The following is a 24932-nucleotide window of genomic DNA, read 5'->3' as shown; positions in this document are numbered from 1 at the left end:
GTAATTCCTGCTAATAAGCTCTTTGTTTTCAAAGCCATCACAGCCTCATGTGTGTGCTCATGCACGAGGGTCTCTGTTGGAGAGCAAGCAAACTTCAGCAACCTCCACTGGCTGAGTCACCTACTTTGTTCAAAAATATCTCATACAAAAAAGGGGCATGATCTGTGTTCATGTACATTGATCTTTACCTACATATGGGGATTCATGAGCTATCGTTAAGCTCAGAGTTTGATTTCATATTTGGCTTTAGAGGTGGAGTCTACTGTTCTAATGCAACATCCGGTGGGTCCCACATTTCACCTTTGAAATGTAAAATGTGTTTCAGTCAAAGAAACTTGAGAAGATTAATTAAAGAGACTGTTTTTAACAACCTAACATTGGAAATATGTTTAATGCCAAATTCTAACTGTGCTTTAGAGTAAAAATGGAGGGTCGAGTAGAAGCTTAGCTGCAGTGGGAACATGGATTGCCTGGTTCAGTAAAGGCAAGACAAAGATGAGCTAGTGGACTTGTACAAACACATAAGTTTCATTCAAGAAACGTGGGTTTGTGTCCCAGTCATGTAGAAATAATGACTATATAATAATCTATGTTTTTACAAATATTCTTGGTTAACTTTCAATTTGACTAGCTATGTAAAAGATTATTTTTTTAGACAACTTCATCAGAAAAAAAAACTTTCAGCTCTCTTTTGCAGTCATTCAAACGTGTACATGTCAAATGTTTCGTTTGGCCTTGTTCGAAACCACCCCCTGAGGCAAAACTCATCTCCATGGCAACCAAGACAAGGAGAGACTAGCTGCTTTCCATGGTGCTGACAGTTGATTTCAACACATTACATGCCTCTATCATATAACGAGGTGTTAAAAGGCCGTCTTCTATGCTGACATTTATGTGACACCGGGCTGGTTCTTTGACATACTCTAAGTTATCATCGTTTCAAAAAACATTTTCTTCAAAGTCACATTACAATTTCATATCCTCTGTTTCTATGAATTCTGAAAACAAGAAGTGATTCTACAAAAATCTTGTAGACCGTAAGGGTGACGTGCATTTGTGCATTTTAAGCGACAGAATACATTTAATGACAGCTAAAATTCACCATAATTGTCACTTTTCTCTCCAAATTCCAGACTTCAGGATTGTGAGGACTTGAAATGGTTGAATCCAAATGTGAATATAACTTTAAGCTCGTAGAGGCATCTCTACCCCTCGGCCTGATGATCCGATGAAGCAGACTCTGCCATCTCACACTGCCTGCAAGTGCCTGTCCTTGAAAGTTACATAAGTGACATGGCGTGACCAAATGGTGTGCAGCCAAAGTCTCAGAGTCATACAAAGCAACAAGACCAGATGGCTGTGGTTGTTAGGGCAATGCCCAAACATGGCACACAGTCTAAAGGCAGCAGAGGACTTTCAAAGCCATTGACCATATGTTTGAGCCAGGCAGTCTACATACAAACTTGGTAAAAAATAACCTATTGAAGAACCTCGCCACAAACACTCATTGTTCTGAATGCTAATTCATCCCTTTATTTTCTAAATTCTTAAATGGTCATGTACTGTTCTACTCCTCGTAGAAGCTGTTCACAGTGAAATATTTAAAGTAGCGCCTGACTAATCATCTGTTTATTCAAACTAAATGTCACGATTGTGTTAGAGTTTTAGATTGAGCCAACCTCTTTTTTAAAGCTGTGTTGTTGTGCACTCTTACTGAACAAGATGCTTATTAACACAAAAGTCTGATTTTAGTGTTCTTTATTCACATCCTATTCACACTCTGCTGCCTCAGGGACTCCACAACAGAATGTAGTTTAGGTGGAGCATTGTAAAAAAATAATTTTACATAAACACAATCATTGCAAAGCACACTTAGCACCCATTGACACTGAATAACATCTGAACCTGATGGTGCTTCTGTGGTGTGATGGATGAGGTCATGACCCTCCTTACACTTAGTAATACTCAGCACCTGCACAAACACATGATAGGATGTAACCTGAGAAGTTTTTACATATACAAACTGAGTGGATGGATGAAGGGATGACAGGATGAAGGAATGGAAGGATCAGTGGATATCCTGCTCCTGCCCTGTTGAGCTGCATAAATTCCTCAACAGTATATTTAGGAATGGAACTATTTTATAATCAATTAATTTATGGACATTTCCATTTTGTTTTTTTTGTTTTTTTGCTTGTAACTTGTATTCATGCATAATCAGGTGTTTTATTTACAGGGAATTTCACTAAAGGACTCTTTATTTTGTTTTCTAGTGTAAAAGAACACCAACATTTTTTGTCCTGAATTGAAATTTATATTGATAAGATTTTTTAACATTAAATGAATAAAATAGAAATTGTAGACACTGTCATTGCTTACGCTTTTTCAGAGTTAAATGTGAAAATAACTAGATGAGTTCATGTGCAATTAATCCAGCAACACAAATAAGTCTAGTTTTGGCCTAAATGATCAACTGTTTTTGTGGTGAGACAAACTATCAACCAATCATAATTTAGCTGGATTAAGAATGATCCTCACAAATACCCATCTTGTTACCTGGTTGGAGGAACAAAACTTTGCAGATAAGTGTAAACTGAATTGATTAAACTGCGCTGGTTTACCTTAAGCTGATCCCACGCCACACTGTATAACGGTTATTGTACATTAGCCTAAATAGCAAAACCTTACAGTTTTACAATAAAGCCTAAAAAAGCTATATAATGACTAAGCTTTTCTCATTTGATTTGTTTCAGAGAGAACGCTTGATGAGGATATACGATGCAACAATCTTGTCGATTTGGTCGGGAACACTGAGCACTAAAGGAGAAAGGAAGTGTGGAGGTGTTAGTGCTCTAATTCCTGTGTTGGAGCCAAGATTTAGACCTATCCCAGATGTTCTCCTCTGGCCTTTCTGTGTTCTAGTTCGCTCTCATTTGTAATTTCTCACATTTTTTACTTGGTTCTAAGTCATAAATGTTTAGGAATGTGATATAAAAATATGTGGTTATGGTTAGAATTACTGTATGTAGTTAGGCATATAGTTTGTTTTTTTCATACCATGCCCCTGACAACAGGAGAGAGGTGTAATACCATCTTAGTTTTGGTAAGTTACAAGGATTGAGCATTTGTTGCTTGTTGATTTAGGAGTATTTAAGACCTGTTCAAATATTCCAGGTTATATTGGGAGAAGTATCTTGTCTTTCTTTCTTTTAGATAAAACCCCATCCAGTCACATGCACACTCCAAAAAGAAATTCCCCTTTTTAACCCTCTAGCTGTGAGGTGACAGTGCTAATCCCTGCACCACTGTGCCAAACTCTCAACAAATCAAGTTAAACAATATGCTTTTGACTTGGGCAATGCATGCTGGTAAGAATTTTCTTAACTTCTGTAAGAGCTCCAAAACCCTTGTGGGATCAAAGCAGACGTGGTCAAATGCTACAGGTGCACCGGCTGGGAATCTTATGTGAGACAATACGCGTTTGTCCAAGTAGAACCATCTACTCCAACAACTGTGGAGCTGTCGTCTCGTATGGTGATCTCCCCCAAATGGAATACACTGCATTTGATCTCCACTTTCTGGCAGCTTTTTATGTGAAATTGGGCTGTATACACTGTAGATTTCATTTCCAGCAAGAAAGCTGTAAAAACTGTTTAGTGCTGTGCTGTTATGTAAAAAAAACAATATTCCCAGGGGTCCTATTTTTCATCCCTCACATTTCTCCTCACCCCCTTGGCCATATAATTTTAAAACATTCTCAAGTCTACATACGGCTCTCCGTAAAACATGCAGAAATTATTTATTTGGTATTTCTCCAAAATTGTTTCTCGAGCAGGTTTTCTCTTCCTTTTCCTATGTGTTTTGGCCTAGCTCGTGCTAGTAAAATGAGTCCAACCTGAATACATGATTTTTCATACAGCACTTAACCCCTGAAGTCACTAGATTACATTTATCCACAAAAATCCATGAAAGATTTTACAGACACAGTTCATTTTCTAAGTATAAAACCAGAGGAGCAAGAAAAAAGCATAAACTTCTTCATGTTAATGTTGCCAACTGGACAGTGTAGTGATAATATTGCTGCCCTACATATGGGTGACTGGAGTTTGAATCCTGACCTCCCGCCCTGCATGAAAGGTACTACCTACAGTAGGGGTCCTCAGGCAAGACCCGTTTACTCTGCCTGTAAGTCGCCTTGGATAAAAGTGTCGCCAAATGCATCAACATAAACATATTAAATAACGTGTGAGGTTGAGCAAAGTGGGAGAAAGTTTTAACCAAATTCGGTACCATTCTTAACTTAATGCTGCATATTTTTTGGTTTTCATATGGGATTTCGAAATTTTAGGGACATGTGAGTCATTTCTATCAGGTAAATGTCGAGTGCAGTGTTTTTCCAGAATATGTGTTTTATTTTTGAGGACGTTTTTGATTTGTTATTCGCTGTTATTAAGGAGAGAGATTATTCTAAAAATAAGACCAAGAAAATTTAAGACACTATATATCATTAAAAGGCTGAGCTGTTTTTTTTTTTTTACCAAGTTTAGATTAAATCTAATTTCAACCCGTATGTAGCATTTCAATGTACTCACACACAATACAGCCACGATCTGTGGGTGTGGGTTAGTTTAAGTTTGTGTTTCGTCATTTGGTTTGTGAGGTTTTTCTCTGGTTTTGGTTAGATATTCTGTTTTGTTGCTCCTCCGGGGTTTGCTGATGGGTTTTTTGCCTCCATTAAGCTCCCTTTGTACATTTAGTTAGAATCTGTTGAAGTTCCTGTTGATTCTGTTTACTTTTAAGTCTTTGGTACTACTCCGTTTCTTGGTCTGGTTTTCTCTGGTCTCAGGAAGCACCGATACCACATTTTTTAAAACCGAGTACAAGTACTTACCTTATAATACTTGCCGATACCGAGCATATGAGTACTAATCAAGGCCATTACAGTTCTTACAATTAAACACATTTTATTTTATTTAGGCATATCTAACCCAAATACAACTTCACTTTGTGTATTTTAGCATCCCTACTCTGGTTTTACCTGTCAAAATCCGTAGATTGAGACTAATCTTAGATTACTCGGATATTGCGGACCAAAATATCAGGGCATCCCTGATAAAATGACTACTGTAGTTCTCTCTGCTCTGAACAGCATTTAAAAGTGACTTGGTATTTTGTTGCAACAATGTGCAAACACAAATCTTTAGTTTTTTTTTGTTTGTATTGAGCTACGCTAACATTGTTACATGTTAGGCAGATATATATATATCTACATAATATCTCTACATAAATTAGAATCTAAAACTCCTGGTTAAAAAAAACATGCAGTTTCACACTGACAGTTAGCCCTTGGATGACATTGCAGCGTTTTCACAGATGCTGACTTTAATGCTCTTAATCAACTGGACTGAATCCAAATATGTTTGCCCTCATCTATCATTTAAACCAAATCATATCTGGAAATAATGACACCCTAGTTTCTAGACTTTAAACATGGTCCACATTTAAAATCAAAGGAATTTGGCTATGAGATTAATTTGTAAATATCTAAACTGTCTTTTTTAGGAGTAGATAATCCATCCATTCTCTGTATCAGCTTAATCCAACTCAGGGCTGCAGGGGTGCTGGAGTCTATCCCAGCTGTCAGTGGGCGAGAGGCAGGGTACACCCTGGAAGGAGATAATAATGTCTGACTTAATTAAAATGCCTCTTTTTTTCTACATATATACGGTAGCACGAGAAGAAATGTTCTACTCAAGTGTTTCTTGCCGATGGACAGAAAAGGAGACAGGAATGCTTTCAGGCAGGGAGTCAGAGCATATCATTACTTTAAAAATAGAACTTTACAGCAGCATAATCTTCAGAAAGGATTAAACTTTTCTGAGATGTCAAAGGCTTGGAATAAATGTAGGAAGATTTCCCACCATTAGTGATTATCATGTTTATACACGATTTATCTGCTTCATTCTAACTGCATCACAAAAGTCCCTGAAAGCCTGATAACAGCAGCTATGAGCATGCTCACTCTGTGAATAAATTATACAGACACCCTATTAAAAAGGATTCTGTTAGCATTATCTCTGAAATAAAACATATCTTTATTTGGGGTCATGTTGTTGGAATATTGATTTTATGAATAATGTACCACATAATCTCTTTTGTTTCAGAACATCTGGCTTTGTTGTGGACCAGTCAGTGACTGGAGTAAGACCTGTGGGCGGGGTGCATGTCTGTTTGACACTTGTGTGAGTTGCAGGAGATCAACCTGCAGCCGCCAGTTACTGACAGGCTTTTAAATCCCTGAGTAAACACACTACAGCTCCCCTAACTCCAGGGTTACATTAACCCTCATCAATCAAACTTCCCTACACACTCTCTGACACATCAGAGGAACCGTGTTTGGCCCAAGTGCTTCATAATGTATAGTAGTCTAAACTTAACACTTAAACCTTTTGCTGTATAATCATAATGAAACATGGGGAAGTCTATTAATAACCGTCTCTCTTGAATGACAACCCTATGTTCATTTTCTTTCCATCACTATGAATGCTTGAGTTTGGTGGAAGAAGAAATAGTCATAGACCTTAACAGTTGAGTCGAGCTACAGTTCCAGCTTGATTGAGCTGTTTATCTGGACCACCTTCAATGAAAGTGTTAAAACAAAAAGTGTAAACAATTGTCTGATCCAGAAGGGACGGATTGTGAATATCCACAATATTGCTTTTGCTTGAACAGCTATAAAAGTTTTGATGTTTGACTTTAAAACACAACCCCACTTAAAGAAAAAAATCATTAAATATCCTTTTAAATATAATGGGTTGGGACACGTTATTGCCTAGTGATAACAGATAATTAATAAGGACACAAATACAAAAAAATCCTCCAAATATATCAAAAATATCCCCAAAAGTCCACTAAAACCATCACACATACAGTCCCATGCAGCCTGTTTTACATCATTTTAACTGAGACTGCAGCTTTTGCTCATTCGGTCTTGTAAATGTCCTTCTCACCAGCAGGTCATAAATAACTAATAAATCACAATAAATCACAGCTAGAGTCTTATAAACACCAATCAGCCCTACATGTGTTTGAGCATGCAGACCCCAAACTGTATGAAGTCTCTATCTTATCTGTGTTTTCTTTTCAGATTGGCTGGCGGTCCCAGTGATCGCAAACACTCTCATAAACCATAATCATACCATGGAACCATTGTTCCATGTTTCACTTGGAGCATATGATGTATGTTATCGGACTCCAAACCCAAGACATTGGCCAAAAACCATTAGCACTCTGTGAAATAAGGCGGGTGTGCCTTCTAGTCCAAACGGCCAAGATACCCAGAGAGGATTGTTAGGAAAAATGATCTGTGTTATAAATTGTGAGAGATGGCTTTAATATGCAGGTTTCAACACTATCAGAAGAATCTGATGTTATGTGTAGAGGTCAGTGTGAGGACTTTCTTTTCTGGTCTCTTTAAACATTGTGATCATTTTCCAAGTATTTCAGAGTTCAGCTCCAGTAACGCCCTGCTTCACACATTCACACACTCTGGGGGAGGATCAGGACATCCAGTCAGTGTCTTGTTTAATAGTAATTACAGTTTGCGTACTTTCATCCAGTTTGTTCTCTTTCAATGTGATGTCTATCTTAGTGTTTTACTTTTTTTGTTATTTTACAAAAGGTTCTTTCTTCCTTCATAATATGTAATAGCCATTTGAATTTGTAATTAATTTTGCAAAGAAAATGATAAAAAAAAAAGATTGAAAACATCTTAAGAATATAAACAGCAAACCATTTATATTTCTGTGACAGATTTTGGAGCTGCTGCAGGTCTGCTGGATCGGTTTTCTTTCCTTCAGCGCAGTGCATTATGGTGTATGTTTTCTGTATATCATCGATATATATATCCAGTCCACTATAAAGCGAATAGTGAGTGATTTGCCCAACAATAGTTCAATAATAATAGTTCAATAATAAATGAGAGAAGATCAAATAAAGATGCAGAACATGTAAAAAAAATCTAAAAAACTATCAAAACCTAACACAGAGACAACAGACCGTGACTGAAATAACCTGTAGTTCAAACTGCTATTATAAAGGGGACTGGTAATGCAAACCTGGTAGAGCTAACTAATTCTGGAAACATTTTAGATAATTTCTGCATCATCAATCATCCTTATTCACATGTAAAAAAAAAAAAAAAAACAGCTGAGTAAAACATACTGGCACAACTTTATTATGTTAATGAAGATTCTCAGTCATCCAGGTGATCCAGGTCATGGTGATGGCAACTGGACTCCTTCTTTCAGTTCCTCATCCAGTTTCCCTTATTCAAGCTCTCATTACAACTTTACATAGTTGGCTGACTGATGCCCCTTTTAATCAAACATTTCTGGGCTTAGTGTCATTGAAACATCCGTGAACAAAATAAAGCGGGTATGGAGCATGTATAAATTATGTCATCTCATTGCCCCGTTCTCTCCTGTGGTCATGTCATTTCTCCCCATTTGATTTTATTTAGAAAACATTTCCAGCACATGCTTGTCATAGTTTGCATTTGTAGAAGTTTGGGAAATTCTTTTGAATGTGGGAAAACTTTGAATGCCGTTACTCTATTTCAGTTTGGAAATTATAGTTTGCACGTGCTTCAAACCAAAGTTGTACAAACCAATAGAACTCGACTCGTGATGAAACAGAGGGTGGTCTAGAATCAGATTTGCCTATTGCAAGTGCAGGTAATCTCTCAAAGAAGCAAATATTGCTTATGTCATGATGGCTACGAAATACAGAGAAAAACTAGCAAGCAAAGCCATCGTAATTGGAAAATATTGACACCAAAGAAAAGGGGGCTTTGACTTTTGCGAGGATGACGTCTGTGACATCTCAGGAATTTCTTCATTACAAATTTGTTTTTACTTGGAAAAAGATACAGCCCCGATAAGATGCCTATACTGTGACAGTGGAATTACACAAATAAAGCAAATTAAATAGTTATAACTGTGACAGCCCCAGATAGATGGGTTCAGCTGAAGTCTGAAATCCTCTCTGCAGCAGGCTGAGTTTGACTTTGACCCCAGACATTTACAGCATGTTCACTCCTTCCTTCTCTTACTCCTCTCAAACTGTGTCTGTATTTAATAAATGGAAACCAAAAAACTCTACATTTTAAAAACTACTTAGTTATTTTTAAACTTTATTATTTACAAATTCCAAGCCATAAATTAACTTTAGTCCTTGTGCTGTCCTCATATTGTACTGGTAGACGTAAAACTTTTAAAACATGTGTGCAAGAGACTCTGAAGAATGACATTTTCCAACCTGACTTCACATCAGTATGTAGTACAATACAACTCATAGTTTGCCTAATAAAGTCTCAGTGTGACATGGCTGTGCTTAAAGGGGACTTTCTATAAAATAAGTCACTTTTTCTGTGCTTGAGTGTGTAAAGTATTATCGGGTCTGGAGAGACGTCTAACTCAAAAACTCTGACACAACCCTAAACCTATGTTTGTTTAGGTCTGAAAATATCTCATTCAGTGAGCTGCCCAGATTTGGAGCCTAATGTTATGTCAAACTATCAGTTCAGAGTAAAATTATCCAGCCTCCCTGTTCTTATTTTCACCCACAGCCTCACATCATGTTGCCTTTTTTGTGTGTTGGAAGTGGAAAGTTGAAACACTATTTTTGCTTTGCTATTCATGCAAAATTCTCTTTAGCAGATTCACTCAAGAAATAAAAACAAAATCTATGTTTAATCTTTTTGACATAAAATGTAGGAGATGGAGTTGATAAATCCAACCGAATTCCAGACAAGGAAATTTGACTACTTGAGTTCCTGTTTGTAGTAAGATGCAGCATTTATGGTCACATATAAGCATCACACCAGACATCTGTTGCTCATATGGGGAAAAAAAATGTGGTCCAAATAAGCAACACTTCTTAATGGTAAGCTCTAAACACATAAAACACTGAGGAAGGGACAAACAGGGAAGCCAAGGCATTATCAAGCCTGCATGTAGGAGGAATTGCATGATTTTGACTCCCACCAGCTTGCTTGTTAAGCTATGTCAGCCTTCCTATCTGCTGTGCAGTGTTGTATCAACCTGAGGCCTGTTGACTTGCGACAAGACTGTGCCTAAGAGAGTAATTTATTCCAACTGTGGTCAAAATCGCCAAATCACAACAATATCTCAAGGCACATCAAAGATAAAATCCAGAAAAAAATCATAATCCAATCAAATCAATTGAATTCAATTCAATTTTAGTTCAATTAATACAAGGCCAGTTTAAAAAGAACGTTGCCTAGCTAAGGAATCCAACAGATTGAATTAAAAAAGAGAGCAGAGTGAGAAATGATGCATCATGGGAGTTCCCTCAATCTTGGCCTATAGCAGCATAAGTATGGGATGTTTCAGGGTCACCTGAGCCACCCCTAACTATAAGCTTCGTCAAAAAGGAAAGTTTTAAGACTAATCTTAAAGGTAGAGAGGGCGTCTGCCTCCCGAACCCAAACTGGCAGCTGGTTCCACAGAGAGGGGCCTGATAACTGAAGGCTCTGCCAAGGCTCTCCCATTCTACTTTTAGAAACTATAGAAACACAAGAAAACCTACGTAAATCTGAGAAATCTTAATGCATCCTAGTGGCATAAATGTCATTGTAATGCAGGGCTGATTTCACCAGAAGTAACATAAAGTAATTTTGGCATCAGCCTAGTGTGAAGGACAAATTAACATAGTGTGACTGTTAATTTGTCTGTAGATGTAGTGACTGTAGATGACAACTGGCTGAGTATCCTGCGCCTCAACCTCCCCTTCCCCGTATGTAGGAAAATGTACAATTGTCACAAAAATTGTAAAAGGCCTTCACTAGAGGTAGCATGAGGTTTATCTGTTCTGGGCTGCAGGATTTCAGAACATGACAGAGGGCGAGAATCTATGGTATTTTTACATAAAATGTCATTAAACATATTTCTGCTCAGATGAATACATGGTTGGGATTGTCCTATGACCAAATAGATTGCTGAAGATACATATTAATCATTATCATTAGCAACTCGAAACCAATCTGGAGATCAAGAACTAACTTGAGAAGTGGAACATCAAAGTTTTTAATACTTATGTGTTAAGCTTTAATGTGTTTTGACTTTAATCCATATAGTGCAGACTAACCCTAAGCTCACACTTCTGCAGCACTCCACCTCGCCACAGGGGTCCCCCAAGGTTCAGTTCTGGGACCTCTTCTCTTTGCCATATACACCACCTCACTGGGCCAGATCATCCAAATGCATGGCTTCTCATACCAATGCTATGCTGACGATATCCAGCTTTATCTGTAATTCCCACTTGACGACCACACGGTCTCAGCACAAATCTCAGACTGTCTCTCTGACATATCGAAATGAATGAAAGCCCATCACCTCCAACTAAATCTCTCAAAAACTGAACTGCTTGTCTTCTCAGCCAAACCAACCATACACCACAGCATCTGCATCCAAACTGAATCCCTTTGCTCCATCAAAGGTTGCAAGAAACTTGGGTGTCATGATTGATGACCAACTAACCTTCAAAGATCGCGTTACCTCGGTTCATGCCGCTTCGCATTGCTAAACATAAGAAAAATCAGGCCATACCTAACCCAACATGCCACTCAGGTCCTGGTGCAGTCTATGTTCATCTCATGCCTTGACTACTGCAATGCTCGCCTAACTGATCTCCCAGCCTGTGCTGTGAAACCTCTGCAGATGGTCCAGAACACGCTGGCGCGTCTGGTCGTCAATCAGCCTAAAAGAGCAGACGTCAACCCCCTGATGTCAGCCTACAAAGTCCTTAATGAAATGGCTTCCATCTACTTGAATGCTCTCGCAAAGGCTTATGTCACAACTTGGTCACTCCAGTCGTCAAGGGATTGTCGTGTCGCAGTGCCTACACCACGCTTAAGACAATTTTCATGTGTTGTTCCATGATGGTGGAATGACCTACCAAGTGCTACAAGAACAGGGTCTACAGGGAACCTGTCTATCTTCAAGAAACTATTGAAGACCCAGCTCTTCAGAGAGCCTCTCCTATCCAAGCACTTACCCTGTACTTACCTACCCCCTCTACTGCAGTTTATCTTTCTGTACTTCCCCCTATGCCTGCACTCTATCTTTACACTGTTACCCGTCACCTCTGACAGAGTCTGACTAGTGGATTCCTTCTACGTAGCTTATTGTTAACTTTGATGTTAGCTGTAATGTTATGTCCTCATTTGTAAGTCACTTTGGATAAAAGAGTCTGCTAAATAAGAAAGGCTCATGTGATGTGTTTGTGCTTGTTTCATTAATGTTTAGTGTGTAACTCAATGCTAATCTGATAGCTGATCTCTCTCCTTCCTGTTTCTTATGTACAAATATGCGTCCGTGTCTGTGTGATTTGTCTTTTGCAACTATAAACTGAGCAATGTGTGGTCAGGCTTCTGTACAAATGAGGAAGATGATTTGAGAAAGCTGACGTGAAGTGAGCAAAGATAAAAATTTGCTAAATCTAAAACATTTCAAAACATTCATACATTCTAAGCAGGTTTTAGGGATTTTAATCAATGTACAGAGACTTTGCTTTAGACTTTCAAACTTAAAACATAATCATTTAAACTAGTAAGGGTCAAAGTAATACTACTGCAACAAAATATTTGCCTTCAAGCCTTAATGTAGTCAAATACTCTCCTCCCAAATATTTGACACCTCACAAAACATGGTGTGCCTTTCATTCCCCCTTAAAACTGTCCTCACATGGACACAAATCACACAAGTTTGATTCAAAGAGGTGATTTCAAACTAAACATGACACTTTATATCTCTGATAATGTGTCATGTGTTTGATATTTATTGTTGTGAAGCACAGTCTAACGATGGCCAAATTGGCAATTTTCAATCAAATATGTAATGAATAATGAAATACAAAGTATTTAGCTTATTTGAACAGCACATCTTTCTTATTTTTACTAAACACAAAGGTCACAGCCCCACTGACAGTGTTAACATGGTGCATCAGAGACACCAAAACAGCAAAATAAGGTGTGATATTGAAATAAAAACAGGAAGAAGATGGGCGGATCACTTGTAGGCAGCACAGAATATAACGACAGGAAACATTGCTGTTTCACACCAAACACTTTCAAGAGGAACTGACTCAACCAGCTGTTGCTGAACTTTCACAGATTATTTTAGCGTTAAAATCAGAAGAATGAAGGGCTTTTTTCTCCTCATCCTCTCGCTAATAACAGGTAAAAACATATCTGCTGCCTCACTAATGATATTGAAGATGGACGACCTTGTAAGAAATAACAAAATAAATGTCATTGCTGCTATGGACTATATGATTTGCTTTTTTAATTGTCTGACTGAATGACATGACTTGAACATTTGTCTCTTTCCTGCAGCTTGTAAGGCCTGTAAGATGGTGAATGAGTTGAATAAAGAATGGGTTGAATTTAAGTGCAATCCTAAAACAAATCACAAATATCAAACAACCGAAGTAAAGGATTATGGACGAATCAAGTTGCCAAAGAACCTCACTGTGGAAATCAAACATAAAAACTCAAAGACACCCAGATGTAATAAAGGATTTAAACATCTGCCTGGCTTAGAGGAAGCTACATTTCAATATGGTAAGAGGTTCTCATTTTCTTATTCAAATACAGTCAAGTTGAACCTTAACATAAACATTTCTTTAGCATAATTAAATGTTTTGAAAAAACTAACAACCCAGAACACCTCTACTGAATTTAATTAAATGTTTATTTTATGTAGAATATATGATATGTTTAGTAATAGAATACATTGATAAAGTTCAGTTTCATTATTCAAAGTTTTCCCTGTTATGCTGCCATTTTTTCACAGTACCTTCCTCATTATGTAGGAAAATTTTACAAGAATTTAAATTTCGAAACAGAGAAATGTATGAACACTGCATTACAGTGGTAGATATAGCCAAATTTGTCCATGTTTTCATTTGTTTTTCTATTTCCAGAGAATGGCTGCCCTAAACCAGTCATTCAGACTGCATACAAAACAGCTAAAACTACCATCAGATGTGAATCCTCAAAGAAGTATGAGTTCAGTTTTTTCTGTAAAGAAAACCAATCTATCTGTGAGGATATTGTCTCAACACAGTCAGACAGGACGCTCACACTCATGAATACCAGCAAAGGCGTTGATCTATACATCAGTAATGTGTCCATGAATCATGCTGGTTTTTACTGGTGTGGAGTGAAAGGAAAGGACAAAACTTACTTCCTGGCCCTCACACAACTTGAAGTAAAAAGTGAGTAATCATCTTTAGTGTCTGAGGATTTATCATCTGTTAAGGCATGACTAAAATACAACTACTTGTTTTTCACAGATATTGTTAACTTCACGAAATCAACAACTACTGGACAAAATCTCACATACTTCTGTAAATATCATGAGAAGGACTCAACAAAATTTATCTGTAAGGGAGAAGATCCATCCACATGTCAGTGCGTTCTAAGCACAGCAAAGCCTGATATTAGCCCAAGGTTTTCTATTACGAAAAAGGACACAGAAAGAAAAAACATCTCCATAACAATGATCAAGATAAAACCAGAAGACTCTGGGATGTACTGGTGTGGAGAAAAAACCTCCAACAAACAGATCACGTTCATCCACAGAATGTTCTTGAATGGTGAGTGATGCTGTTTTCTTTTGTGAAAGTTACTTGACCCCAGTTCAGGCTGTTTATTCTTACTTTTTTAGTTTTGGACATTAATATTTAAGCTTAATAATTATCAACAACAGGGACCATTAGAACTGTATGTGAAGAACTATGTCGGGAACGGTGGAGGAAGGGAGGACCCAGATGCAGACTTCCAAAAACAAAGATTTATTAACAAAAGTACGAAGCAAGAACAAAAGGACGCGGCTGAGTCGGTTATCAAAAATACTTGAACTGTGAAAATAAACAAAGCAAGACAAGACAATGGCAAAATTAGACTATGGTACTATGGTTAAATAACAAACAAGACAATGAATAATAGTGACTATCAGGCATCACCAGACATAACTTGTCATGGCTGTGGCATGAAGGGTAAGTGAGGATTCTGCAAATACTGTGACTGAACCTGGAAACTAAATGCTGTGGGGAAGTGATTGGTGATGATGTGCAGCTGTGAAACAGGAAACAGGTGACATGAGTGAACCTAACGTGACAGGGGAAAAAACATGACCTGAAACATAGCAAAGAACCTGAAAACATGAAGATCAAACATAAAACGTGACAGAACCTGAAACATAACAATAATCAAAACATAAACTGTGACAAACTAGATGCTTGTCTGAGACTTTTTTTTTCTATGTCTTGAAATCTTCCATTTCTTGTTCATGTTATTTCCTATTTTGTTTTCAGAGATTGCGTTCTTTTGCCCACTTCTGTTAGTTTGTCACATGTGGTTTCCACTGCTGATTGCCTCTCCTGTCATTCGTTTTGTAACCATCTCCTTCAAGTCTCCAGGTTTATTTACAGCTTTGACTAAATTAATTCCATCTTATCAGACAAACCATATTTAATGTAAACCAAGAGTAGAGCATATAATATTTGTTCAAATAAACTGTATTAATTTCCCTTTTTGTTATGAAAACATAATACGCTCATAAAGGAAAGAAAAAGACAAAAAAACAGGTACAGGTACTACCATGAACAATGTTTCTTTATTATAGTCTTTCTGAGTCATTCAGCCCTAAAAATATCAGGTTAGACGAATTAATTGCATAAGTTTTGGGGGCTGCTATAACATGACGAAATAATTTAATATGGTTTTGTGACATTCGTATAGTGGAAATGAGAAAGAGTAAAGCTCTGTCATCCAAAAAGAAGCTGAAGGGCCAGTTTTTTTTAAGCTCTTAATATTTGTGCTGGAGGTGAATTTTTCAACAAACCCAATATTTACTTTTCATATTTATTTTTGACTTGACTTTTGAATGCTCTGAAACACAACTTCAGTGTACACTTGTTTTCTTCCAGTAACAAATACAAAAACAACCACATCCACAACACCTCCTGCTCCTTCAACCCACGCAAGTACAACAACTGCTCAGGGTACATTAGGTAAGAGAGCATTTCTGATATCCTAAAACTCCTGCTGCAGGACAACAGCAGAAATGTTTTACTAATTTTTATAAATGTCATACTATTTGATTTGTGTAGAGTTGCTCTAAAATGATCAATACAGTTGTGGAGGACATTGTCATGTTGAATCTTTTCACAATGCTGGATTTTTCCTTTGTTGTGTGGTGCAGATGGTTCTGATGTAGAAACTGCTCTGATTGTCGGTGCACTTGTGCTGACACTGCTGCTGTTGATGCTCGTTTTGATCTTTGCCTACAAACGTAAGAACATCGTTCGTTGGTACAGTATGAAACACATTTATACATGTAGCTGATCAACACACAACAATTCACACTTTTCCTGTGCAAATCACATCCGGAACAGCCACAGCAGACATTGACTGGACAGGACTAGCTGTCACTAGATGGAAGTTCATCATCCTTCAATTTGTTTATGTAATGATGTACAGATAAATTTAAAGGAAAATACGCAATCATCAGTTAATGCAACTCTACAATTGTCATTCCTGGACAGTAACACAGGCAGATGAGATAAATGTGGCAGCTGTGGCTAAATTGGGTGAAAAATTATTATACTAATCAATAATCCATCTATTTATAAAGGTTTTTCACGTTCAAGAAACACAGGAAACAGCGCAGCAGAACAGCAACCTAAAGAGGTTAGTGTATAATTGTATATCCCGTGTGTAGTTAAGTGTTTACACTGACAAATAAAGTGAGACAAGGAATGTTTAACATATTTACCATTTTGTTGTGTAATTAATCTGCTCTTTTCTAAAAGTAAAGTTTGAAAGGATAGTGCACACTAAACACAAATTGTATTTTTCTTTCTTCACTGGAAGGATTATATCTATGAAGAGGTACGGGAGCACCACCGGGAGCCAGATTCAGTGAATACCATTTATACTACTTGCAACTTTGCCACAAGTGACCCCTTCTCACTGCATTATTCTAATATCAACTTCAAAAGAAACTCAGCAGCTGCTGGAGAATCCATGATTCTTAAACCTACCTCTGCTTCTTGCCAATATTCTACATTGAAATGCAATCAGAGCCCAACTTCCCTGGCTGTCAATACTCCATCCAGATCTACGGATGAACCTTTTTACTCAACAGTCCAGCCAAGACAAAAGAAATAACACAAGAAACCAATGAAATTCTTGTAATGGGAGAATCTCCACTGATTAGATTAGTCTTTAGATGTTATTTGCCATTTAAAGTCAGTGTGAGAGCCTTATTTGCATGTCAGTGCTGACTTTTGATTAATTTATTTTCAAATTGAGTCTTTGTTGCATAATGAAAAAGTTTCCTCTGACGTCTTTACTTAAAAGCTTTTCCTATAGCCTTGATTTAAAGAATCATAAGATCAGAGAAGGATGATATACAAATTGCAAAAGGACTTAGGACGAGACTGCAAAGAGACTTTTAAACTGAGTGATGTGGGTTTCTTGTGGTGAAACTACAGCCCTTTTCACAAATCAGCTCTTGTCTAATCACTGCTGTTCCTCTTTAGTAATTCACACATACCAAAAAGAGGTGGATCTGTCATGGTTTTATCCAAATGTTTGACCCACATACACAGAAGCTCTGAGAGGAACTGACAATCCAAAGGTTTATTGATCAGACAATGAAAAATGGATGTGAATTTGTAGAAGGAAACCAGGTACTGGGGAACGGAGGCTTCACTGTAGAGGAATGAAAAGAACTGATGGGGATAGGAATGGTCCTTACTGTGCAGATGACTGAATCACGTCCAGAGGAGGGGAGAGGAATCCAGGGTGATTATCCAGTATGGGTGTGCCAGGAGGAGGCCGTTTGTTGTCTAGTAACCAGTACAGATGGGAAGTGTTGGAGGGTGGACAAGTCGCACAGAGAAAGTTGATCCTCAGGAGGACAAAGGCTGCCAGCCGTGGATATAAAAATCCAAAGGTTTAATTCTCTCAGGAGAATACTGAGAAGAGGTTGCATGTGGAAGGTTATTCCCTAATATCTCGGGGAGATGTTCCACAAGGTTCAACACTCAAGCGCTGAAGGACTGACAGCCAACTCCTGATATTCTGCTCCTGGTGATCACAGATGCTTCCCAGATGTGTCGATCCACCCTCCAGGTACTGGTCCCATGGCGCCCTCAGGTGGAGCTGAAAAATGGCACTACCCACACTGAATCACCCCAGGACCCTGAGAAGATCAGCCCCGCATCACTGTGTGCTTACTCATAGCAGGCCAGCATTGCAGAATCAGCAAGAGTGACAACAGTAATCACTGGTTTTGAGTGACGTATTCTGTGATGCTGGCTTGTCCATTAGTCCATTTAGTCTCTGTCACTATGTCCCTTGATGGCTCAGAGGTGTGTCAGCGGGGGATTAACCTCGACCCATCATGCCGTGATGTCACTTGCGTTCTTCTTCTTTGGTATCCAGAAACCTTCTGTATGTTGTCACTGCTTGGCAACCTTCCCCCTCCCTGGTTCTTACAACTCTGACTATCTCCCTGACTGTTGTTTTTAATCTTCTGCTGTTGCACTATTAAAGGTATTGTATTATATTTAGTGTCATTGTTTCTACTGTTATGAGTCTGTGGTTTACATTATGACCAGAAATGTATGTGTTTATCTTTTTGTTCGATATCATTTGTTTGATCATTTAAAAAAAAGTCCAATAAACTTTTAAAAAAGCCTGCAAACATTGATTCTCTTGTGATTATGATCTTGCAAATCTTGTGAGAATCCAGCTACCTCACAAAGTAAGACAATGACGATAGTGTTTTAGGTGTTTATCTAGTCTGAAAGATGTATGAATGTGCATGTATTTTTTTTTTTAAACTTAAAAATATGCAGAGGCAACTATTCTGATAACAGTTTCATGGCAACTTCAAACTAGACTACACATAATTAATGTACTGCGTGTCTTTTAAGTAGATGTAAAATCAATGTAGCCTTTGTATCTCCCTTGGTGGAGATAGTGTGAGAACATGAAACATTACAATCACTGAGATCAAAGGAGGAAGGAGGAAGAAGAGGACGGCTAAGTCGGCCGTAGAGACTGACTTCCCTTCATATTATTTCAAACAGTGGCAAAATGAAGAGCCTCTTTCTACTCATCCTCTCACTGGTGACAGGTAAATATATAAATACTTCCTTATCACTCACATTAGGGATTAATATCACAGCTTAGTCTCTTCAGAAATGTATCATTTCAAAACATCTAAAACATCCTACATATGTGGTTACTGCTGTTTTTCGCGTGCCCTAACAGCTGTCTTTGTAGCACCCTCAGTAGAGGACCAAATCAGAGCTAAAACCAACAGGGTCAAAGCGATGCCATTACTTTTAATACAATTTTCTGCCTTTTGCACAGTGACACAACCTGTTTCATGTCTACAATTCACTTTTGCACTTCCCATCTGATTCAGAACTATTGAATGGGAATAACAGCATAATCAATTCAAGTGCATAAAGATTCACAAGGTGGCTATGTTAGCATATAACTGGTCTGTAAATGCTATTAGCAGTGTTATTTATTCTGTGCTTAATTAATTATGTTTTAACGGTGCAGTGTCATATTTTGAGTTAAAGTATTTTACAGAAATATATAAAGTTTTATATAATTTCACAGTATCTACCAACATCTTACTGTTTATTCACAAGTTGTAATAAGAATCGGCACAAATTAAGAAAAAATAAGTGGAAAATCAAGACCAGTTTTAGGAGCAACGCATTAAAAACTAATGTGTCTTGATAACACCAATGTGATGTGTAGTAACAGGTAATCTGTTACATGCATTTCTATATCTATCATTGATATGACCAAACTTTATAGTCATAATAACGACTGTGAAAAAGGCAGGTTAAAGCTTGTAAATGACTATTTCCTGCAGAGAATTGGTACCTGATAGCATCAACTGTTCATTTAGATGTGACAGGTGTAGATTTAACTTTCATTTTTAATTTAAATTAAATACAATGAAGAATTCCTTCCAGTTTATTCAAATTTCTTCAGGGTTTTTAAAATAATTTACAAACATGTCCAAAAATCTGTAAACCACTTCCTTATCACTCTATGTTATAGAGGGTGTGCACATGCTCTACTTAAAAATGATACCTTGCTTTTCAGTGTTGTAGCTTCTTAAGTTACTTAATTTAACATTTACTATATTTCACCCATGAAGAATATTATCAAACAGCTGCTCATTGCAAATTCAGTAAAACCGGAGCAGCACTTGCAACCATTTTCAAGGTTTTGAATATTCGGCTGTGTGATGAATTTCAGTGTAATTTTAAATCTGTTTTGGCTTCTTTTTCCCCAACTTCAAAGAAATGTCAGCCACTTTAGTTTCTAAGAGGTACGCCATGTTCACAAAGCGGTACAAAAACAGCCGAGTGGAGTCATCACCACATGGATTTCCAGAGTAGGGAAATTATTACCTTTTGGTTCTTCATTGCTAAAGGCCCTTTCAACGTACTAAAAGGATATGACCTATCTTTAACATAAATGTTATTTTCTGAGCTTGTTTTAATGTGTGTGCTTTGTCATCTGCAATCCAACACAGTTTAGTTCAAGAAAAAACTAGCTGTCAAATGAACTCAAGAAAACCAAAGAGGAATTACTTTAGATAGAGTTGACCGCTGAAAGTGCTTTTACGCCACAAGCCACGCATTCCCTCATTCACACACAATAATACAGCTCGTCTTAGTCTATGCGGTGTTACTCACAGCTTCACACTGTGACACAGTGCTTTATTTTTCTCTATCACACACCGAAGGACGCATCAGAGACAATGAGGGGTTCGGTGTCTTGTCCAAGGATATTTTGACATGTGGCACAGAGAAGCCAGGAATCAGACCACTGACTTTCTGAGTGAGCGCTGACCTTGCGGTTGGCAAACAGCTGATCTTCCTCCTGAGCTACAGCAGCCCCCACTACTCTAGAGTTAATGGATCTGTTTCATCGCCTATAAATCATGCAGACAAAACTTTATTATGGATTGTATTAATCTGAGTGATCTCATGATGCAGGCAGGGTGTATTGTACCGACAGGGTGGCAGTTTAGGCCAGTGGCTCTGGGATTGTCTCAGTGGATGACATAAACATTAATTTTTAATCTACAGGGTTCGAGGCCAGGTCAGAAGTGAAAGGATGCATGGAAGGATGGCTTGAACTTACCTGCAAATGTCCTCATAAAACTATCTATATAACGATCCGAGTAAACAGCTCCAGAACAGCATCCAGACAAAGCTCTCAGACTAATGAGTGGGAATCCAAGGATAGATTTTTCTTCCACCACGATATAAAACTTAAAAACGTCAGGCTGAGCTTGAAACAACTTCAACAAAATGACAGTAGACAACACCAATGTGAACTCTCTACAGAGGGTAAGTGACTTTTCATTCAAATCCATTCATGCTGCCTCAGTGCCACAGCTTTTTGGGGCATGCAGTCATATGGGTTTTACAACTGCAGTATTACAACATTACAGCATTAATTGATCATTTTCTCTCTTTTTTCTATAAGTGATGTATTGTTTATATCTACCATGCAAAAACAAATGAATTAGTACTCCAGTCTGTTAACTGCTGAATACAATTTTAAAAAATCAGCATGTTTTATATTTCTGTTTAATTTACAGGTACTAAAGAATGCCAGATGTTGTTTTATCAAACAGCCCACAGAAAGGTTAAAGCAAACATTGAATGTTACTACTCAAACAAATACAATTTAAGCATGTCTGAAGTCAAGTTTATCTACAAAGAAAACAATTCAATCCACAATGAAATGACAACAAAATCCCCTCAGAAGTCAAATGGGACACCCACAAACACGAGTAGTAGCTTCTCTCTGTCTATCAGTGATGACTCCCAACAAGATCCCAGTGTCTGCTGGTGTGGAGTAAATGAAACAGATGGAAATTACAGTATAGAGATCATGGAAATGAAGCTGAAAGTTAAAGGTGTGTTATTCACATTCATCTTCAACATTTGGGTATTCCTCAAACGGTATGACTGAAAGATGAACGTTTGTTTCTCACAGATATTACTAAATTCAAGAAAACTGCAAAAGTTGGACAGGACTTCTCATACTTCTGTAAATATGTTGGCAATGTCTCAACAAAATTCATCTGTAAGGGAGAAAATCCATCCACATGTCAGCTTTGTGTAAACACCACAAAGCCTGACAGCGGAAGGTTTTCCATGAAAGATAACAGAACTCAAGGAAACATCAGCATAACATTGAGAGAGTTTAAACCAGCTGACGCTGGGACGTACTGGTGTGGAGCAGAAAGCATCGACAAACAGCGCAGCATATTCTTCCACGTAATGGTCTTGAATGGTGAGTCAGGTTGTCATATTTGGTTCTTGTAATCTAACTGTGCTTTGGGCAGCATGGGGTGTAACTGAAAGACATCTTTAAAGACGGCTTAAGGCTGAAAATACAGGCCATCTTCACTGTTTGAGTTTAAGATATCCAAGCTGACTATTGGAGATAGCAGCAACCAACTCCCACAGACTGTTGGTGAAAAAGTAGATGCATTTCTAGGTCATGAAAGGCAGAAAATAAGAGGAAGTGGTTTGCTATTAAAAGGACAGGAAGATGTGGTGTGCTTATACACAATGCTGACATTTTCTTTTCCTGTTTGCAGTGGTTTTACTGGGTTAAAAGACAAAATTAATTAGATTTAAATAAAAACTCAACTAAATATTTCACTCTAGCAATTAATTTCATTTAAGTCCACAACTTACAAGACTAATAATAATGGTTTGACAAACTTTAACAAACTAAGACACACACTCACACACATAATCTCAGTTTCAGAGCACGCCAGCAACATTGCCGGAGATGTAAATGATTCAGTTTTCTCACACATGCTATATATAATGCCAACTTAGAGCAGTTCATTTTCTTCTTCGTGGAATTACCCACAGACGTCTACCCCCTTTTTGTGAAACCAACTTAACAAATGTGATGCCATAAGTGCGTCTGTGGCTGTTGCTATTTATGTTGTTTTCATTTCCTGCACCTTGAGAGAAGTACGCTCTGGAGATGTGACAACAGGAAATTAGACTTGGACTTTTTCTTTAAATTTCTTTAAAGAAGAACTGTTACAGTCTTTATATTTTTGTTATAGCAGCTGTGGAATAGAGAGGGGGACTGCAAAAGTGAGGATTCAAGAGAGAAGGAGAACATTTGATTCTATTGATCTGAATTAAACAGTTCATATGTAATTGATCTTGAATCTGGTGCGATATAAATTAAACTAATCTGAACTGAGCTTTTTTTCTTGTTTGCTTTCAGTGTCCACATCATCTGAGAGTCCATTTGGTAAGATAATACATTTCATACGTCTAAATTTCAGTTACAATTCTACTATTTAAGCGTTCAAACTTCCTTTTACTTCTTCAGTTTGGACAGGATTGATTATACTGTCGTTCTAACATGAATATTTTCTGTGTTTAGTGCATCTTGGCTTTGAGGCATTCATAGCCCTGATCATCAGTGTAGCTGTACTGGTACTACTGCTGTTCATCATAGTTTCGATCCTGATCTGCAACCGTAAGACTGTGCATCATTTGTTTGTTCTTCATGAAGCATGCATGCATAGTTTATACATAGAACCAAGTTCACACCTTTTCCTGATAACATCTAAAATGGCCACGTCACACATTACATATGACGTGAGCAGTAACTTGGCAGGATCATCTCTGTAAATTTCTGGGAAATTGCTGCAGGTTCATAAAGATAAAGGAAGCTTTACATAGATAGATAAAGATTTCGTGAATTAGGTAGACAAAGAAGGCATTTGATGAAGAGTAGCAAAATAAATAAATTCTCTGTCCTGATGTCTAATCTAATTTTTGTTCCCTACCTCTGATTTGTGTCAGGGTTTTTCCCTTTAAAAAGCACAAGAAACAGAGCAGCAGAGCAGAATCCCACAGAGGTTAGTGTTGAAATGTCAATAAATGTCCTGTGTGTCGGGGTATGATTTCACTGAAGGACATTTACATACTTAGAACTAAAATCTGAAATGTTTTCAACCATTAACCTGCCTGTCGTTTAATTAATCTACACTGTACAGTGATAAAAGTTGATATAGATAGTTTATCCTGTTAGAATTAAACACAAACTGTATTTTTCTTATTTTCCTGAAAGAATCATATCTATGAGGAGATACAGGAGGCCCTCCAGATACCAGGCTCAGAAAGTTCGATAAATAACATTGACACCAGTGCCAGTATTCCCACAGACAACCCCTCCCCACTGCATTACTCTACCATCAACTTTGAAAGCAGAACAGCTAACAGGCCTGAAGGAGGTGCCCTGATCTTTAAACCGACCTCCCCCTCCTGCCAATATTCTACCGTGAAATGCTACCAAGTCCAACCGACCTGTCATTCAACCACACCTATGGAAATACCTCTCTACTCACTGATCAAACCACACCAGACTGATTATGACGATGATGAGTCCCTTGATTGTAATGGCATACAAAGCTCAATAAGACAGCCTCAGTGATATGTGATCAAGACCAATGTTTTCCACAAATTCAGCGTGTCACAGATACTGATTGAACTGTGTTTGATTTTTGAATGTTTTATGTAGAAAATGTTGTTATTGTATTGTTTGTCCACCAGTATCACTGCAAAATGTGCAAATGTTGAATGAACTGTGCTAACTGCTAACTGCTAGATTTGAACGTAACTGATTCCTCACTGTGCATCTAAATTTGCCTTAAAGTCGGTGTAGGTGGACATAGGTGGTGTACTGGGGCACACAAAAACTTACCATAGACATGTTAGTTAGTCATATTTGCAGAGGC

At 37.8% G+C, this 24932-nt stretch overlaps 2 protein-coding genes across 2 annotated transcripts in view; one reads left to right on the top strand and one right to left on the bottom strand.

The window, feature by feature from the left end:
* Positions 1-24932, bottom strand: part of dennd6aa (DENN/MADD domain containing 6Aa) — a 271486-nt gene that overhangs the window by 163058 nt on the left and 83496 nt on the right. The window lies entirely within an intron of this gene.
* Positions 13202-17972, top strand: LOC140304073 (uncharacterized). Its single transcript, XM_072383082.1, has 8 exons — positions 13202-13261; positions 13418-13645; positions 14008-14301; positions 14380-14682; positions 16018-16101; positions 16293-16382; positions 16725-16780; positions 16964-17972. The coding sequence occupies exons 1-8, from the start codon at positions 13222-13224 to the stop codon at positions 17258-17260; spliced, it is 1392 nt and encodes a 463-aa protein (XP_072239183.1). The 5' UTR covers positions 13202-13221; the 3' UTR covers positions 17261-17972.

The sequence above is a fragment of the Leuresthes tenuis genome, unplaced genomic scaffold (assembly GCF_036924035.1).
Source record: "Leuresthes tenuis unplaced genomic scaffold, fLeuTen1.0.hap1 SCAF_3, whole genome shotgun sequence".
NCBI lineage: Eukaryota > Metazoa > Chordata > Actinopteri > Atheriniformes > Atherinopsidae > Leuresthes > Leuresthes tenuis.
The sequence above is the reverse complement of the archived record's forward strand: the minus strand, read 5'-3'. Positions and strand labels throughout refer to the sequence as shown.

Bases quoted from the DNA above. Each gene is read 5' to 3' on its own strand.
- LOC140304073 (XM_072383082.1), top strand. From the start codon at position 13,222: ATGAAGGGCTTTTTTCTCCTCATCCTCTCGCTAATAACAG. The intron at 13,262-13,417 runs GTAAAAACATAT...TCTTTCCTGCAG, and splicing joins CATCCTCTCGCTAATAACAG to CTTGTAAGGCCTGTAAGATG. The intron at 16,102-16,292 runs GTAAGAGAGCAT...TGTGTGGTGCAG, and splicing joins AACTGCTCAGGGTACATTAG to ATGGTTCTGATGTAGAAACT.